Source organism: Phalacrocorax aristotelis, chromosome 2 (genome assembly GCF_949628215.1).
Source record: "Phalacrocorax aristotelis chromosome 2, bGulAri2.1, whole genome shotgun sequence".
Classification (NCBI taxonomy): domain Eukaryota; kingdom Metazoa; phylum Chordata; class Aves; order Suliformes; family Phalacrocoracidae; genus Phalacrocorax; species Phalacrocorax aristotelis.
The window spans coordinates 143,106,071-143,125,448 of NC_134277.1; the positions used below are offsets into that span (position 1 = coordinate 143,106,071).

Here is a 19,378-nt window from a genome sequence, read left to right on the forward strand (position 1 = left end):
CTGGTGAGCTCTTGGCTCTCATTCTTCCAATCTCTGGACTGGCTGCCTGGCTGATGGAAATGCCTGGTGAGAGCCTCTTGTCACCAGCCTCTCCAGGCAAGAAAAATTAAAGGTGTGCTGCTCAGAAAAGCACCTGTCCTAAAACTCACACTCATCCCAAGCACAGAATAGGAAATTGGTGGTTAGACTATTAAAACCACCGCCTCATTGCTTCTGAGGAATTCATTCCCAGATCCATTCCCTCTGCTCTAAACAGCAATTGTCCCTGTGCCCTATTCATGAGAAAAAGGGATAGGCGCTGCCCTAAATCACATCGGAAATATCTGAAGAATTTCCCTCAGTGAGGGAATATCAATAGTTCTGAATTGTCTTGTTTTAGCCAAGAAGCTGTGGGAGTGTGAGTCATCCTGTAATCAAAATAATGCAACTCGATATGACATGCTTGATGCTGATTCTCCTGGCATTGCGCTGCCGTTGCTGCACAGGATCAAAATGGATCTACCGCTGCCATGCCAAGCTTTGCCAGAGAGGTGCGTTAAAGGCCAAGGACTGGCTTTCAAATGTCAGCTCCATGATCTGGCCATTGGCGCCTGGGTTCTGCCTCTAAAGTGGACTGTGCAGGTGATCCCTGAAGGTGTTTGATATTAGTTTGATAGTTATTGTGTGCTTTAAATCCGTGTTCCTATCAAGACATATTTTGGACCCCTTAGTTTACAAACCACTGTCTCTGTAGGGCCCCAACAGATCCCTTCTTTGACACTGCTGATGCCTACTTAGAGACAGAGGACAACACTGGCTGTACTTTTTGTCTTTTAAGGTCTGGGGATGGGGTTAAGACAAGAGGGGATGACTCCCCCGTCCCAGCAGGAGGTACAGGAGACCATTTCTTGCTTTCTCATCCTCTCAGTTATGTCCTGTATTCCTCCCTTCCCATTATGTGTCCCCAGGCTTGAAACCCAATGAGCTAAGAAAAAAGGAAGCATTGGCAGAAACTTAAAACCTTGCTTCTCTTCAGATGTACTTGGTGCTTCATGCTGGAATTGGGGCCCCTGGTGCCCTCAGAGCTCCTCCTGGAGCTCAGCTCCCTGAGCTAGTGCTCTGAAGAGCTCTTTATTAACATGGCAATAGCCTAAAAGTGGTTAGAAACCTGGCTTTGGATGTTAGAAGTTCAGGGTTTATTTTCCCTTCTGTCCATGGAAATTCAAACCAGTGTTTCCTAAGAGTGACCCAATGGCCAGAGCACACACTGAGGCTGCTCGCTTTCCGTTTCAGTATATGCCATGTGAGCGTGTGGAAGAAAATCTGTGATCCTTTGGGGCAGGAACAGGAAGCCCTAAATAGTAGCAGTATTTTGGCCGTGGAGCCCGAGCCAGCATTGACTCCAGGGTACAAGGAGTGTCTCTTCCTGCAGGTCTTCTATCAACCCATGCCTATGGGGCTGCAAATCTTATGGGACGTGGACAGAGCTTTGCCTGTTTATTGGATTTGTTGGGAATTGCCCAGTTTGGCTCAGATATGAGTTTGGCATAGAGCTGGTTGGCTCCCTTGAGGTTAGAGCAATTCTCATGATGTGCAGGAGGCTTTTCGGTACCTTATGATCTTGGGGATAAAATCCACACTTCCCTATTTTCATCTTCAGGACTGGGCAACAGGCCAGGATGTCAAGTTTCCAGATTCAGTCTGATTTACACAGCAAAAAGGGGCAGCACAGAAATGGTTAGATTTTCAAAGTTTTCACTTCCTTTGATCTCCTTAAAAGGAGGGAGCAACTTTCATGCCTGTCTTAGCAACAAGGAAAGGAGAAACGTGAAACACAGGGTGCCTGGATTTCCAGAAGTCAGCAGAGATTAAAAATGGTCACCACCTCAAAGAAATGGATTTCTAGGTAACAAACAGGATTGAATGTTAGAAAGTGCTCGGTTTGGGGGGTTGACAGACTGGAGGTTTACCATATTTAGTCAATGCCCTTGTCTCATTTCCAGTGTTTCAACATTGGCAAAACATGAGATATATATAGAGAGACTGTGTTGATTTCTGTTAGTACTGATTATATCCCCCAAATTCTGAGGAAAATAGATATAATTGTTGCTTTGAGAATCCTATAATTGAAGGAAAGTAGTAGTTTAGCAGATGTTTGACCATAAAGTATCAAAGAATTCGTATTTTTTGCATGTGTTTTAAAATGCATTTTTTTTCCCTCATGGGTGACTCTGCCCTTTCATTTTGAAGAAATACTGACAAGCAGAACTAACCCCAGAATGCAGCTTGCCCGAAATGTCTCCTCAAAAAAGGAACAGTCTCTGGTTTCTATGTACTGTTTGTTGCAGCGAAACTGAAATAATATAAATATGATGTATTGGCAGACTTTTTCCTAGTTTTTGTGTTTGAGTCATGGGTTTTTGTAACTATCAACAACATTTGGTCCAGTCTTGCTCTTATAGAAGGTGGTGGGAGTTTTGCTACTTAAATAACATGAAAATAGTTCCAGGCTGTTATTTATAAAATGGGGATAATATGTGTCTCGAAGCTGTTGAAGGCGTGTGCTGTTGCTGTAGGCTCACGGTCTTTTTAAGCCAGGGATGCTGCTGAAAGAAGTGGTCTGGCTCCAGTCCTGGCTGATGTATTTTTTCCCCAGTGTTGACCTTCCTTTTTTGTTACAGAGTGGTGAACTGGATTAGGGAATTCATCTAGATTGACAGAAAGCCAACAGAAAAGTTGATTTTAATGTGTACCAGAGGAATTATCCTTGAGTTGCAAGCATCTTGGATGAACACTGACCTACTGGGGGAGAAGGGGATCCTTCTGGCGGGCCTTGGGTACCCCCTTTGATGAGGGGTTCAGTGCTGAGAACAGGGGTTGGAGAGAGTCATAGGCATGAGAGTACACTGCACCACAAAGCCCTCCTTCTGTCTTCACTGGATCCCTCTTTTTCTATGCATCAGGAGCTATTGATTCACATCCTGAGACCATCAGCCTCAGTACTTGGTGCCTGGATTGTTTATTATTACTTAGAGCAGCACTGCTGTGGTATGAAAATTATGCTGCTGTTTTTCTTGGAATGTAAAAGATTACGTCTATGAAGGACCTCAAACGTGGTGGTGTTCAGTGGCCCAGCATCTGGGCCAAAAGTTAGCTCAGTGGCATTTCAAAGATTTAGAGTAGGAGTAGCTGTGTGGCTTTGAGGTGGACATGCTGTCTGGGAAGGACGTGGGTTCCAGTCACTGCTTTAATGAATGTCCAAGTGAACTGTACAGATTGGCAACAACAAAAAATTGAATTTTCAGGTCTTAGCCCTTTTCAGTCTCACTGAGTTGAGGGTAGTTACCTCAAGGACGGTAAGCCTGGGCTGAACCTCTGGCCTCACACTAACAGAGGCAGGATTTTAACATGATTTTCTGCATGCGTGGGGAATGCACGCACAGCTGAGTGGCACTGCCACCTTCCCTCCCAGGGGACAGCCTGCAGTGACTGCCATCTGAACTTGCTAAGGAGGGAATGGTTGCCCTTGGTACTCCCTGCCTTGGGCACGTGTGTGCTCTGAAACGGGCTCTTCTGGATCCTGTTCTTGAGTGCCTGATTCTCCCCAGATATTGCACAGCAAGCCTGTGTCCTGTGCAGGGCTGCTTCTAGGAGAACCAGACCTGTTGCCCTGCTCTTTTGGCATCTAAGGCTTTGTGCTCAGAGTCAAGTCCAACCCCCTTGCTTCTAGGATTTACTGCTGCACAGTAAGCTACATGTTATTGAAACCAAACTGTTCTAATGAGATCCAGTACTTGCTGGCAATTGTAAGCCATATTTGTCAAAAATGTAACTATTATATAGTGTTTATTTTTCTCTGTGCTCTTCTTAAAGAACAGAGTAATACGTTTCGTTTCTGTGCCATGCATCAGAGCTGAATAACCCTATATCCTTTTGGATAACTCTCCTATGCAATTTTAGTTTCATGAAGTAATTCTCTTTGCTGTTCCACAGAGTAGGTGAGGTCACATTTTCCAGAAGTATATTCAGATTTTATAAAATCTTTCTTCCTGATAAAAGCCCTCTTCTTTGTTTCACAGTTTCCCTAAAAGATTTAATCTTTTCTTCATATAATTCTTATATCAATACATACTGATATGTGTTGATAGAGCAAATGTGTTTCTAGGTGTTAAAGTATTTTAAATTTTCAGTACATGCTAATAATTTTTGAGGGAGGAAAAAAAAAAAGGGCTGGTATGAATCTTTCATCTGCTTCAGCCTGACACCAAGCCTTAATTTGATGAGTTCATTATGGACCCAGAATTTGGGTTTGTTTTTCTGGAAATCTTGTTGAATTATGTGGGGTGTTGGGGGAAAGCTGAACTAATTCCTTGAAAGAGCTGAAAAGCAACATGTTTTTAAAAGAGGGAAGATAGAAGTTGAGGGGAGAAACATTTTCTGGGCTGATTTTAGAGGATGCTGAACCTAAATAGGATATAATGCCAGGTCCCGAATCTTACTTAACTTTCAAGAATGTATTTGCCTTTTCCCTCTGCTCCCCAATATCTCCTTTTCTTTGACCTGCCTCAACAACTACCTTTCTTCCCTATCTCCAGATATAGATATCTACTTTTTCCCTGTTGCATGCCTCATGCTCTTACTTCCTTATCCAAGAGTATCGATCCTGGCACATGCTCTGGCTCTGTGCAGGGTGATGTGGCATTGGGGGTCCAAGACTGCCATTTTTACAGGAGAACGGCACATCCCAGCTGCTACATTATAACTTTGTGCGTGCAGTTCTTTCCTGTGACCCATGCGGAAAAATTTCTGGGTTCTCTCTGACTCTGTGAAAGAAGCCACCTTGCAAATAGGCACCAGACAGTGCATGTGGGCCATTTCTGAAAGAAGTAGAGGCATGGTACTTTCATCCTGGGGAGATGGTCAGGTCTGAAGGACAACTGGATTAGCCAAGCTAAGGTCAGAAAAGTCTGGGGCTACCAGCTGTGTGTTTAGGGTCAGCATGGAATACAGTATACCTGGATGTGGCAGCTTCCAGGCTAAATGATCTTTGTGGGAAAAATGAGGTGGAAATGGAGAAATCTGAGAAGTGGCAGCCATCAGTAGACAAGAAACAAGGGAGTCAACACGGTCTGATGTCACCAGTCTGCGAGGCAGGGCTGTGATTGTCAGGTAGGCTTCATGCACTGCTCTTGTGGTGTGTTGTACTCTGTCTTCTTCCTACCATGAAGTAGTGTCTTGATTTCCTGGTGCTGGTGTCCTGATGCCTGGTTCTGATGAATGGGGAGGTAGCACTCTGTCTCCCTCTTGCTTTCATTGCTGCAGAGGCCAAGATGCGTTTCAGATAGTTCTTCCCCAGTCTCAAAATCTCCCCCAGTACCAGAGCAGTTAGATATGTTGTGGACTTTTTGTGTTGATGTTTCAGGCAGTATTTTATGCCTGGGCTGCAAAAATTTGAAATATATAACACACAGGGAAGTTTAGCAGAGCCTTAGTTGATGGAGTTTCCATCTGTATTGTGTCTAGGCCTAAAAATACCATATTGTAATTGTTTTAAGCAAAGAATGCCCTGCCCATCAGATTATTTATTTGACAGTGGCCACTTCAGTGCATGTGGATCAGCAGCATCACTGTTCCATAGTGTGATTTATAAGAGAAATCATCATTCTTATATTAACACAGTGTGAAATAAATCAAGTTTGGAAGGTACACAGGGGTGAGTTGTTCACTTGCTGTTATTGAAAAAAATTGTTGTCAAATTAAAGATAGCTGCATTTGTTCTGTAACTAGATCTCCAAGGGAATGTTGCTGTTAACTGGATGACAAAATGAGACTGGGGGAAAAAAAGAAGACATTAAGACTGTAACTGACTAATCAGGAAATTAGTATCCAGTAAGATTAAACAGTATGCAAATGATATTTCTTTCTAGCTTTGCTAAATTATTCTCTTAATACAGCATTTGATTGTAACTAACTAGGTTGAATTTTTTGTGAGTTTATGAGCTGAGTGTTTCTAGGATGGTAATAAATACAAACCAATAGAGACTGGGTTCCCAAATCTCAGGAATTCCTGGTATTTGATATGGTAAAGTCTTGCCATGTCTTGCCCTGGTGTGGCCAAGAACAGCAACAATATTCTGTATGAAGCATCCTTGATGTTTCAGTAGCAATTAATCAGTTTTTAAAATCCAATAGTAGGGTGGCTTTTCCTTTTTTTCTTACTAAAATGGCTTAAATGTTCGCTGCATTTAATCTTGGGGAGAATAAGTTATCTTGTGGGGAATTCCCTTTGAACTAATATACTTCTGGCATGATTGGTGGCAGGTAAGCAGGTGCTAGGAGGCGACTTTCCAGACAGAGTTGTTCATGCCAAGAATCAAACTTCTGATGTATGGCAGTGTTACAGACAGCTGATTTACAGGTGCTTTTTTAATGTGTGTATATATACATATATATATATGACTTTCTGTACCTAAAAAAGAATAACTGTGATCAGTCTTGCCTTTGTCCTGCCTGTGACAGTTTTTAGACTTTGCTAATGCATACCATGCCATTTATTTCAAATGGCAGCATGGTAATCAAAGTTATGGCATATCCAAGTGTTTAGATAGAAATGTACATTTCTGTGTACAGAATACTTTGTAATACATGATTTTGTTGGTAATTGAAAGTTAGCCGCTTGTTCCCACCATTAACACCCTTCCTGCACCTTAATTCTCAGAAACAGGGTACAATTTACTGTTTCAGTATGAGAAATGAGAGGAAACCCACATTACTACATAGATTCTTTTGCTCACTGGCCCAATGCAACAATATGTGTAATCTTTCACATGATGAGAACAAGTAGTCTTCAGCTTCATAGAGTCAGCCAAGTTTATCATGTTCATAATTCTGTCTTCAACGCTTCATGCCTTTTACTTAGCTAATTCCCCAAATGCTTTGTATTCATCTCTTTGACTGTGTGGGTTATAATCTTTGTATCTTGCTTAAGTAAGCAGGCAATCTGGCTCCCTCCTTACATGGGTTTTCTGAAGACTTCTGTTCAATAATGCACAGCCAAGCTCTGGATCAGATAATGATGGGAGTAAGAAAGAGAGAGAACAGTTTTCAACATGGGAAGCAGAGCCATGATGCACTGAATTGGTAGGAGATGCTAGGAGTCAGTTAATTTGCTTAAAGGCTCACTAAGGTGCAGCATTTCCCATTTTGAAAATGAATAACTCATTCCCCTTAAACTGCTAAACTGTTGGGTTTTTTTGTTTCATTTCTCCCTTTGCACAGGAGGTTGGAGGGTGGTTTGTGTATATGAACCCACATATTTACTTAGGATAACCATTGCTCTTGTTACTTCGATAGATGAGACTGAAATGGTGTAAAATGGGACTAAAATGCATATGAGACATTTAATTAGTCAGAAGTTAACGAGAGTGAAGTTTTATTTTGTTATGGAAAGCGCTGTGATTAATGCTTTATGTATACTGTGCTGCCATTAAGTTAAACTTGCAGAGAGAATCTTTGTTTTGTTTTGTCCAAGGATGGCTTTCTTTAGTTCTTTGGGAACATTCAGAAGTAGAGATGCTGGGCTGGACTTTGCAGCTCTGTGTTCTTTCCCTTAGCTTTAATTCCCACAAAGCTCACTGTACGAACTCCTGATACCTGTCATCTAGGGAGGGCCATAAATGTACTTCTCGATGATATTTCATAGGGATTATAGATAGTTGCTAGCTGTCTGTAGCATTCTTTAAAAATCATCCAGAGTTTGATGTTTGTTCATTAATGCAGTAAAGTAATGGCAAGAGTTACACTCCTCACTTCTCTTGATGAACAGGCACTAATGCAACATGTGCCCTTCCACTGCACGATCCAAGTGGAGCACCGGGGAGAGCTAATATGAAATACGGATTGCAGTATCAACCTACTGAGACCGTGACTCTTCTTGTGGAAAATGAAATTTTGCAGATACCTGGCTTTATTTCCAGTGGCACGGTTCCATACTTGGAATGATCTGTTGCTGGGATACTCCGTAGGTAGGCAGCTGAACCTGCAGTTCATTAGAATCAGCTGGAGTCTGTTAGCATGCTCACCTACCTGCCAACAACAACTAGTAAAATTTGAAGGTGATTCTCTGGTTTGGCTTTCTGTGCCTCTTTCTGTAAAGCTAAGAATCTGAAGAGTTATTCAGTTAAAGTTTTTACTCCTCTCACTCATGGGCTTTTGCTGTAGAAGTAGATTTCTCTCGCCCTATTAGCGGTGCACTCTTAAGAAAGCAAACTTTTGTGTGAAACAGTTTCTTGAAGGTTTTGAAGTATAGTATAGTACAGCACACTGGTGGTGGGAGAGATGATCTTCCTATTTTTCTATCAGTTCTTCTGATGTATTACAGTCTCAAATACAAGCCTTTGAAATCTTCTCCAAATAATTCTTATAACACAAGAAAAAAAAGGAGGACTTTGAAGGAGAAACATTTTCTTCTTAAAAACACGGTAGGTTTACTTCTTTGACAAATCCTTGCTAGACATTTTTTATTAGTTTTAGTTTTCACGGATGTATTTTGAGGCTTTTAGGTGAAACATACAACACTAAAATTTCAGGCATCCATTACTACTTCTGTATTTAGGAGAAAAGTACCAGCCCATGTTGTTGAGCAGTTTCTACTTATCTCTGTAACCAATCAACAAAATTGGATTTTAAGCATAGCCGTCATTTTAATGAATTAACTTCTTAAATGCTGTGAAATATAGTTCCTCAGTGTTCTAAAAAGTTAGAAGGATTCTCTGGCTTTGGGAAAAACTATTTATCTATAAAATCCTTTGTTTTTTCAAGCAAGATAATAATACAGCAATTTAAAACTATTCCAACTATTAAAAACAAAGAGCTGGGTGGGATCTGACTTACCATGTGTGAGTAGTTCTGCAGAAGTACCTGCCTGCGTTTGCTGTATTATAACCGGGAAAAATGGGTTCCTGGAAAAACTCCCAGAAGATCCAGTAGAACTGTGGTATTCTCCGGAATTAAATATGAAGATTTTTTTTTTTAATTTTGTAAGCATATTGCAAAATTTGCTGAAACTGCAGAGCTTTAATTTAATTTCATTTATGGATTAAATAACTTTATAAGTGTTTCAGTCTAGAAATATGGGCTTCTAGTTGTCTTATGTTAAGCTGGGTTGTTTAGCAACATATCAAAACAATTCCATGAAAAGACTAATTTTTTTTTGTTAATCCCATAGGCAGCTTTTGTGAATATTTTTGTATTATAAATGATTGCAGCGAGGCATTAAAGCACACGTAGAGAACAGAACTCCCCCCGTGTACCCTTCTTGCCCTTCAAGTTATGTTTTAATACCAACCTGGTAGCATGATTTACAGAACTGTGTGTACTTGGTTCAGGGTGCTGTTACAACTATTTGGTACTGATCCCTGATAAAGTATTTCACATAGTCTTCCCTTTCCAGTAAGTAGTTAATCCTGATTTCTGGTGTTCTGCAGAGTTCATGTGTTTCTGTCTGTTAAAACTGGCTGTAGGAGAGTTGCAGGAAAGCAATGTTAAAGCCACTGTAATACTCTCTTTCAGGAATTACGGCAGAAGTCATAGTGGTAGCCTCTTTTGACGAACTGCACAAAAGAGCTCAGGAGGCCAAGGGGAAGATTGTTGTCTACAACGAACCTTTCATCAGTTATGGTGAAACTGTGCGATACAGATCACAGGGAGCAGTGGAAGCTGCTAAAGTTGGAGCAGTAGCATCCCTCATTAGATCCATTGCTTCTTTTTCTATTCATAGGTAAGCATTTTTCTCTTTTCTTCCTGTGACTCATATTTCACCCTTTAGTTCACATGTCATTTCTGGGCAGGCTTTTTTGTTCTCTGTTACTTAAATGTTGCCAGTTATGAGTGGGTGTTTGGTTTTGAAACTATTGGCTGCACAATAGTTCTTTTCCCCCGTGCTTTGTCATTCTTTCAAAACGTTTTCATTTTTTGTTACTGATCCAAATTTTGTATGATACTTGTTTTAAAGAACTTCCTGCGTTCTCAAGGTTCCCATAAATATTCTGAGATCAACCAAAATCAAATGTCTTTCGTGACAATATATACCAGACTGTCAGTGATGATATGAACCGGTCATTCTGTATATTTGACTAGAATGTAAGTGTACGTTTTTTATTGTATTTGTCATTTTCCTAGCACAAGGCTGACTTGTACTAGATGAAGGAGCAATCTGCTTTGAACATAATTATTTTGAACACTTTAGCAGTAAGGTTTGTAATTGTCATTCTGCTTTTTAAGTAAGGTAGGTTGAAATCATGATTTCTTAAAAAGTAAGTGGTTTTAGATGCCTTAATACGTTACTTATTATGTATAGTTTTAAATTTGTGAAATGAGCATTTTTAGTTTTCTGTGAGGTGCTGTATTTTGTAATATCATTCTGGTTTTGGACAATATTCAGAGCAGCACAGGCCATTTATTCCTCCTCCTCGGTGCCCAGTGACTGTACCCACAGAGGAGTCATCAGCGGTAGCTAACCTGACCCTGAATGCGTGCCACATCATAAACTGGAACTGTGTTCTGTTTGGATGATGTCATGGGTTCTTTCTGATCTGTGCACCTAGGTTTTCTTTCCGTATAAATCAGGCTGGGAAGTTGGAAGGGGTGGTATGGCTTTGGGTCTTGCTTGAGTCTGGGACTGGGAAGTGGCTGGGACAGGCACTTGGAAGCATGCTTGATTCCATCGTTTCAGACAAAACATAAGTGCTCACATTTCAGCAGTATGAGAAGTGAGCAAGCATCACCATTTGTGATGCTTCAAAAGTTTGAGAAGTGCAGTAGTGCCAGCTAACTGTATTGGATTGTGTGCAGAGGACAACTCTGCTGCCAGTGTGATTTGCTTGATAGCATTTTTATATGCTGCATGTTCCCCTAAAGAAGCCAGCATTGCTTGTTTAAAATGCTTAAAGTACTTTGAATTCAGATAGTGTCCAAACTTTACTTGATGCTCAACAAATACAGCAATGTATACAATATATTTTCTAATAGCGACAATTTTCTAATAAATTTAATAATAATGAACAGAGAATAGAATACGTTTCAAAAACAGTTTTATGAAAAATGGTATGTTTTCAAAATAGTCATATTTGGTATCATCAAAGAATATTGCAATCTGTAATCTGTTGATTATCTGAAAACTGGAAGATGGTCTGAACACTGGTCTATCCAGTTCTTAGACTGGATAGATCTTGAAGTTAGTTCTGGTGCCCTGCAGAGGTATTCATTTGAAAGCGACTCTTTTTATCTTCTGTTTGCCAGACTATTGATGGAAGTGCATTTTAACATGTAGTGGAAAATTTGGAGATGAGGAACAGAGGTGGAGAATGAAAGTGGTAAAGCCTGTATATTAGGTCGGGGTACTGGCATTACAGCTATTTCGGAACTGAATGAAAAGAGGAGAAACAGATGCCAAATGCATGTTTGTTTAGAAGTATTGAATCCTTAATTGAGGCTGGGATCTGAGGTGTCATTCCCAAAAGCAATTTCAAATTTAGATGCTGCCAGGAAACGTTTTTTCATGAAATGTACTTTCTGTCCTTTCTTTGTTTACCTTCACTTAGGGTTTTTTTGGGTGAGGGATTGGTTAATCTGTTTTTTCCTATATTAACGGAGTTATTCAGGTACAGACCGTCACTTTTGCCACTATGTGATACTTAGATCTGTTTGACTTGTTTATAACAGAAAATAGGTATTCCTCTAGGTAGGATGGATTTTCTTATTTCCATGCTTTCTCCTATGTTTTCTCTTAATCACCAGCTGTGTGTCTCCTCATCTGTCCTACTGATGTGCTGTGCTGGATGTGGTGCTTCTTGTCAGTCAGTGTCTGGGGCACTGTTTGTTCAAGCCACTTGCCTTTTTGATTGACTGATGTGAAATACTGTGTCACTGCAGGGAGCAGCATGTTAGAAGGATGAGAGATGAAAAGTAAAAAGCTGATAAAAGACTCCTAAGTGTTGTGAAAGAACGTCTTGCATTCTTGCAATTGCAATTGTATGCTGCTGCTTTGTTGACCAGAACATTTACTTCTTGGGCCTCTGTGTTTACTTGCACACCTGTAATATGAATAACTGCAAAACATCATGAAGATGTCTTAGGTGACTTTATCTTAAAAAATTTTACTTCTGATACTTTACCCGCTTTCCTCAGGTGAATGAAGGGTGGAACTTCACAATTTTCTGTAAACTATCTCAGCTTTAGTGTTTTTTTGTTTTGTTTTGTTTTTGAAGATTTCAATCCCTTTTGGACAGGTGGTTGCTTATTGTTGTTTGCTTACTCTATTTGCAATTAATTAAGCTGGCTGGAGTAATGGAAGCCGCTTCATGGTGTGATTTCTAGATGATCTTGCAATGTGAATAATATTGACAGCTTAAAGCTAGGACTTTCTAGTAGATTAACATCTTCGGCTTATTAAGGCTGATTATTAAAGCTTACTGACAAGACAGAATTCATAAAATCCCAACAGGAATTACATCAGTGTTCTCTTGCTGGCAGCTTGGTGGCTGTTCCTTGTTCCAAAGATGGCAAGCGGCTGCCACATTGTCAAGGGCAAAAAGTGTGAAGGGAACCTTTGAGCAGGGATTGTGCAGCAGCTTGTTTTCCTTTAAGGTACGGTAGTGTAGCTAGGGAGTGAACGAAACCCCCTGGGAACGCAGACATCCCAACTGAATGAGGGCAGGAAGGGATGAACCTCAGTATACTCAGGAAAACTCATTGCTGTGTTTATATTATGGTTCATGCCAACGCATCGGTGACAGTGAAGGACTTGAAGGATTTGTTGTTGAGTTTCAAGGAGTGGACTCATTTATTTAGGACAGAAATGGCAAGTGAATAGGAAATAAAATTAGCAACAGCATCTCCTTTAGCCTATGAAGAGATGACAGTAGTTGTATGGTTGGTATTATCATGTTGCGTGGCAGTAGTTGTATGGTTGGTATTATTACGTTGCGTGGCAGTTGTGTCTCGTGGCATTGGCCCCATGTTGTGTTAGAGTCAAATAATTCTCTTGCAACTTTATAGGTATGTAAGAGCAGGTTTTGTTACTTAAGAGAAAGTGACTGTAACAGGTAGGTAATTTTCCCTGCCCTCCCCCCAAACGGTGTGGTTATGACAGCCTTTTTCTCAGTAACAATTTCCTGAAGCACTGGCAATTTGGTGGTGAAAACATTTAAACATGGATATTAGGAGTTAAGAGTAATGGAACTATATTTAATGAACCTTCTCAAATAACACAAATTATTGTAAGCAGTCAATAGTATCCATAGTATTTGGCTTTTTTGAGAAATCTGGATGTTGACTTTTTTCTTTAATAGCTTGACTAAGCTGTGATTAATGGTTTTGTACAAGTTAAAGTAGTACATATATTTACTGCTGTGACTATAAACTGATGAGTATTTTGCAGTTTGTAGTGGATATTTTTACAGCAAAAATACCCAATTTACAAGGCACAGTTAAAAATGTGGTTGTAATAAGCTAGCCATAAGTCTGTTTTTTCACTTCGTAGCTATATGTTTTTAGACATTTTATAGATAAAAGGTATCCTTTAGCTATTGAAATGGTCCAGTGTTTATCCTGTGGTGAAGGTACTCTTATGAATCTAAAAATACAAGTAAATCCTTCTGTTCCTCAAGAACCACAGACTAGATAAAGTCGTAACATTGTGTCTTATAATAATAACCCCTTCAAGGGCTCTAGAAAGAAGCAAAATCGAACGTGTTTCAAGAACTCAAAAAGGAGGATCCCAAGAATCCTCAAAAATAAATGCCAAGAGCCCAATTATTATTTTTTTAAATGCTGCAGAAGAATCTCTCCAATATATAAGAAATCCAACAGGGAACATGTTACAAGGCCAAAATAAATAGACCAAGTAGTACTTTGACACAGTCTGGAGACTGTTAACAAGGACATATACTTGGTCAAGTTCTTCTCTTTTTGGGCTGAATTCAGCACCTTATGCTTATCTGAATTAAGTAATGTCCTTTACTTTTTTCCCCTTTCTTCAGGCTACAGGTGGCCAAGACACAATGTCTGCTTGTGAAGCTCTAGTAACTCTAATCAAAAGCTGTGTCTGGATGAAAGCTGAATTCATGAGTGGCACAGTGCAGCTCAAGATTTATGGCAGAGGTTGCATGGGTGGCCTGAGTGGATACAATGAGTGACACAAGTGCAGGCATGTCAGGGCTGGAATATCATTTCATGGAATGTATGTGAATTTGAAAACTGTTGCTTTTCCTTTGTCTTAATTTCCCCTTTTTATAAGCTCACTTGGTTTATTTTCTTCTACCATGTATAGTAAAGTATATCTTTTTGTATATACATTGTACTCTCAAAGTGCGTTTTCTTTTCTTCTGTTTTTCCTTTTATTCTTCACTGCTTTGTAAACAATTCACCCTCTTTTCAATCTCGCTGGCAATGTATGTGACTCAATGTAATGTAAGAGCACCTGAGCTCTCAGGTGCTAGCACAGTGACTTCTTACCACATCACCTCTTCCTAAGGTTTGGTTTCAGATGTGAGACTTGCCTGCTAAGGAGAGCTTCCTCCTCTCCCTAAAACTCCATGTCTAAGGAAATTAAGGGTTTATTCACATCAATAGTGGCAGGGACACTCAACTCCTTCTGCTTGTTCTGCCAAGTGTCTCCCTCTTGGACTGCTGCTTATAGGGTCGAGTTGATTGGTTTTGGTCAATATTTTGCATTCTGGCCACAATTCTGGTACAGGAGACAGGGAGCAGATGGCCCAGGTGTGGACAGAGATTGCCTGGGCCCAAGTCATTATGACTAAGATAACAACACAACAGGGCTTGTGCTGGGATCCCAGCGGGGCCGCACCACCACAGTCACATTTTCTTCAGTAACTCTGTTGTAGCATGGGACTGGTCACCCACATTGCTGCTCAAGTTAAGAAATTAGCTTTCCTCAGGCGTTTGAGTTTAACTAAGGTTGTTCGCTGCCTCCGGCACCTGTTGAAAGGAAAAGAATGAAATTGGCTTGTATGTTCAAAATGAAGTAAAGTTTTGTATAATTAGTTTTTGTAAGTTTTTGCTTCACTTCCCTTTGTTCCCCCAACACTCGTATGTACCTTTTTCTGATCTGCCTATAGCACCCTGGTAACTGCATGATTTTCTCGGCCGCTGAAGCCATGCAGCAGCCTCTGTGATGTATTTGGCCACATTCAGGGGCCAGCCTGGCTGATGCTCACAGGATGTGTAGCTGGAAAGAAGCCGACACGTAACATCTCTGGCCTCATGTACAGGCTTCATGTGCGTGAGCTGCCAGTACCCTGGGTGCATTTGTATTTTGGTCTCCTTCTCCAAGTGCTGTGTCAGTTCAGGAATTTGTGGTTACTCCAGCTTTTGGTCTGTTAGTGTATGTGGTATGTGAGTAAACTTCCTGCAGTTCTGTACAGTCCTCTCAATTTTTCCTTTGCTTCCAATTAAGCTAGCCCTAGGCTCTCAAGTCTGCAGGGGTGGGATGTATTTTAGTCCATCTGTAAACCTGCTTCCCTGTTTTTTGGCTGATGAAATAATCTTGTGTCTTGCTGTCTTGGGATTAGGAAAAATATTTTACTGGCTGTCCAAACTTTTTCCTCTTGCAATTGTAAATAATTTTTACATCTTTCAAAACAAAAATCCTTGTGTTGCAATGCAGTTTTTCCCTTTTGATGATATCATTAAAGTAAAAATCACATTTTAAAAAAATAAAGCTGCAATTAAAGATTTAGGTGCAACAGCTGAGACTAAGCGTCTGTTAGTATTTGGGCCGTGCTAGGTACACTTATTGAGCCCATCTTCTGGTTTAGTTTAATCAGAAAGGTATCTAGCACTGATGCTCAGAGACTGCTTGGTGATCGGGCAGCCAAGGATTTTAGGAGGTTCAGTTCAAAAGCTCATTCTTTTTTCAGATTAAAAGGCTAATATGGACATACCATGTGAGACCTTTAAGAAAGTCACATCATCTGTATAATAATTTAAACTATTTATGGTGTAATTTCTATTGTAGGGGCCAGAGGTGTGCCCCCGTGATATGAAGATTCACTTCATGAATGCGGGTTATGGCTTTTGATTATCAAATGGCAATTCAAAGAGGGAGTGCAGGGACAGAGCTGAGGCTGTTCGTAAGTCAGAGAAGACAAATTTAGGGTTATTCACTGCATGTCAGCCAAGTAAGTCTCCTTGATACTGATGTGTGCATAAAATCAGATGTTTGCAGTACTGAAAACTTTTTGATAGAAATGGCTAAACCAGATTTCCTTTTCGTCAAGAAAAAGCATTGAGAAAGATCTGTTTTGAAAGTAGAAAGTTACTGGATTAAGTTTCCAGAAATAATGTTTTACGAAGGATATCTGGAGCACAAGACATTTCTCTGAGTGTAAAAGTAAACTATTTCTATATTCCTTGAGTAGAAAAATCTACTATAATTACCTTTCCATTTCATGTGACAATGCTAAGCAGGTCTCTGGAATTTTCCTTGATTGCCTGTAATGCTATGTTCTTTGGTCCTGGTACCTACTTATTATGAGCAGTGCTACCACTGCTGTTTCCAGGGAGCTGGGTCTTGTTGGAAGTACTGAAAATAAAAGAGTTTCCCTATATTATGTGTGTATCTGATGCCTTCATTTACTTATTCGAGAAACTTTCTTTGCTTAATACCATCTTCCAGTGACCTGTGCTTGTTATTGCCTTCTGGTTTTTAAGTGTTTTTTTTTCCCCTCCCTAGCATGTGAGTGTTATGTGCACAGGATGAGGTGGTCAATGTGGGCGCTGAAGAGTTATTTTCTTTCAGCGGGGAGGAGAATGCAGTTGTGGTTAAGGTAGTTTAGAACTGATCCCTGAGGGAACTGGAAAACTGATGAACCTGACTCTCCCCTGCCTGATATTGCATGTGCTCGCTCTTGGCGCTGCAGGAATGTTATAAAAATAATCTCCTCCTGAGCAGGCAGCATCTTCTGTCCACTTTGTGCAGGCTTTGGAAATGTGTGAGGCATAAAGGCGGCAGAAAGCTGGGTAATAACTGTAGAGATGTAACAGTAACGCTGTAGCATAACTGAAGAAATCAGGAAGCACCACTGATTATTTCTGAACACTTTCACTTATGGGATGAGTATAGCGGCAGGAATTGTTCATAGGAAACATCTCAGTGAGAGACTGTCCTAAGGCAATATCCTGTGGCAACAGGATACAGCAATATTATCGGCTGTTCTACTAAGGGACCAGGAAACAAGGGTAATGAGGAAATAAGAGCAGACCATGTTTGATAAGTCTCTGGTGAGCTCGTGGAAGATCCTGCTTATATGTTTCATAGCACTATGCATACTGTCTTGCAGCCCTTAGAGATAGGAATTGGTGGTGTGTTGTGGGATTTACTTTCTTGCCCTGCACTTAGGGGCTTTCCCTGCAGGATGTCTATATATGTTTTTGACTGACAATTCATTAATTTTTACTTTGCTTCCTATGTTCCCTGAAGGCCAACACGCCAAACTGCATTCTGCAGTGCAGACTTTGTGCTCACTTTTGCACAAATCCTAGCTGTCAGCAAGAGAACGTGTATGTCCTTAGAAGACATGGAGCCCGTGCTTTAGGAGGTGATCGTATTGTACAGTGGGTTCTTGCTATTTGAGCAGTGATTAAGGAGTCAAATTTCAAGTGACTCCAAAATAGTGAGAAATCTGTACATGATGTTTCTTAAGTCCCAATCTCTCTTTGGGTTTTGTCGAACTTTTGCCTCTTTTTCCTTTGAACTGTATAACTCTCTTTTTTTTCCCAGTAGACGGGGCTTGATGTGACATCTGAAACCTCAGGGTAATTTCATACATTTGGCATATTTGTTTTCTTACAAAGTTAGTAAAATGCTGATGAGGCTAACAAGGGCTTTCTCTACCTCCTCCTGGTTTTGGCTACTCCTGTTCAGAGATATGTTCATGTCATTGGGAAGAGTTTCATCTGTTTAGTGTCTAGTAACATAAGCAGTGACCTGTAACTTTGGTAGAGGCAGGTAAAGGGCTAGTAACATTTTTGTCAATAGACTCTGTTATCCAGAAGGATGCTGTGAGCATAACAGTCTTTCTGAAATCCTTGCTTCCTATCTGATAGCTTCCCAAGGCAAACCTTTACCAATGTAGTATTCAAGGGTTTTCTTCTTCTCTTCTGGTCCACCCACTCTCCTAACATAACTGACTCATACATGTTGTTGGTGGCTAGATGGTCACCCATATAATGAATAACACGTTAACTCTGTTCTTATTTGGGTACCATGAGCACACACTGATTAGATTTGGTAATGTTCTGGAGTTAGTAACATTTAAAGGAACAGTTTTATTCTGCATTGGCATTACTGGTTCATGTATATAAAGATGCTGAGTATGTAAAACTGCCAAGTCTTCGGTGTCTTGTACTGATCTTTAAGGAGTTACAGCTATGCTTTATGGGGGCTGAGCACTGGTTTCTTCAGCAGTTTTCCATGATTTCCTGTTTCACCCGGATCAGCTCCAGCTTTCTTCAGTGCTGCCAGCCCCTTCTGAGTCTGTATGAGTTCCTGTGCTTAGGAAAGCCCTGTTTTCAAGTTCAGAACCATCTGGCATGATTGTAATGTCTTGAACCATCAATTGCAGGTTCTGTTTTAATGTTCTAGCATTATTCACTTTTCTTGATTACACTGACAACAAGCGTCTCACTAGTGTGTGGTGACCATAAATGTAGAGGATTGAAGGAAAACCTGACAACAAAAATGCAGATGAAGATTACAGAGACAGATCTGAGTAATACAATGCCAATGAATTATTTTCACAAGGGGTGTATTTATTTTCAGCTGCTGATAAGATCTGAGAAATATGTGGACTGTCATTTCATTTCTCTGTAATTCTGAGTATTTTCTGTGTAAGTGCAGCACTGAGGACTTTATCTGGAGTGTTCATCTCCAGAGCACATGAGCACAGGGCTCTGGACAACTGGAAGAGATTAAATAGTACCAGGATGGTTTGCCAGAATGGTATAGAATTGGTATTTGGGGAATCCTAGCCTCATACTAGCTGTTTTTCATAAGAAAAGTGAAAAAAAAAAAGAGGAGAGAGTAAAGGCTCTGTTTCTTGATGTATCCTAGGGTTAACTCCATTAATTTCAAGTTACACGGCAACTCACTTTTTGATTTTGGTCCAGGCAATGCTGAAACAGCTTGTACAGAGGTCTACTGTATAGATTCACCTGCCTATCCAATTTTATTAATTTCATGTCTTATAATTGCTTTTCCAGTTTATAATCCCCACTGAGCATTGTTTCTACTTCCTGTATTACTCAAGATACATTTCAGAATGTATTTGGTATTGTTCTTAATCTGATGATATTACTAAAAATTATCTACATATTACAG

At 40.3% G+C, this 19,378-nt stretch overlaps 1 protein-coding gene across 1 annotated transcript in view; it reads left to right on the top strand.

Moving 5' to 3' along the window:
* CPQ (carboxypeptidase Q) overlaps positions 1-19,378 on the top strand; it is a 169,893-nt gene that overhangs the window by 32,257 nt on the left and 118,258 nt on the right. The window contains exon 4 of the mRNA XM_075085462.1: positions 9,550-9,757. Within this exon, the coding sequence (XP_074941563.1) occupies positions 9,550-9,757 (208 nt within the window). The remainder of the gene's footprint in view (positions 1-9,549; positions 9,758-19,378) is intronic.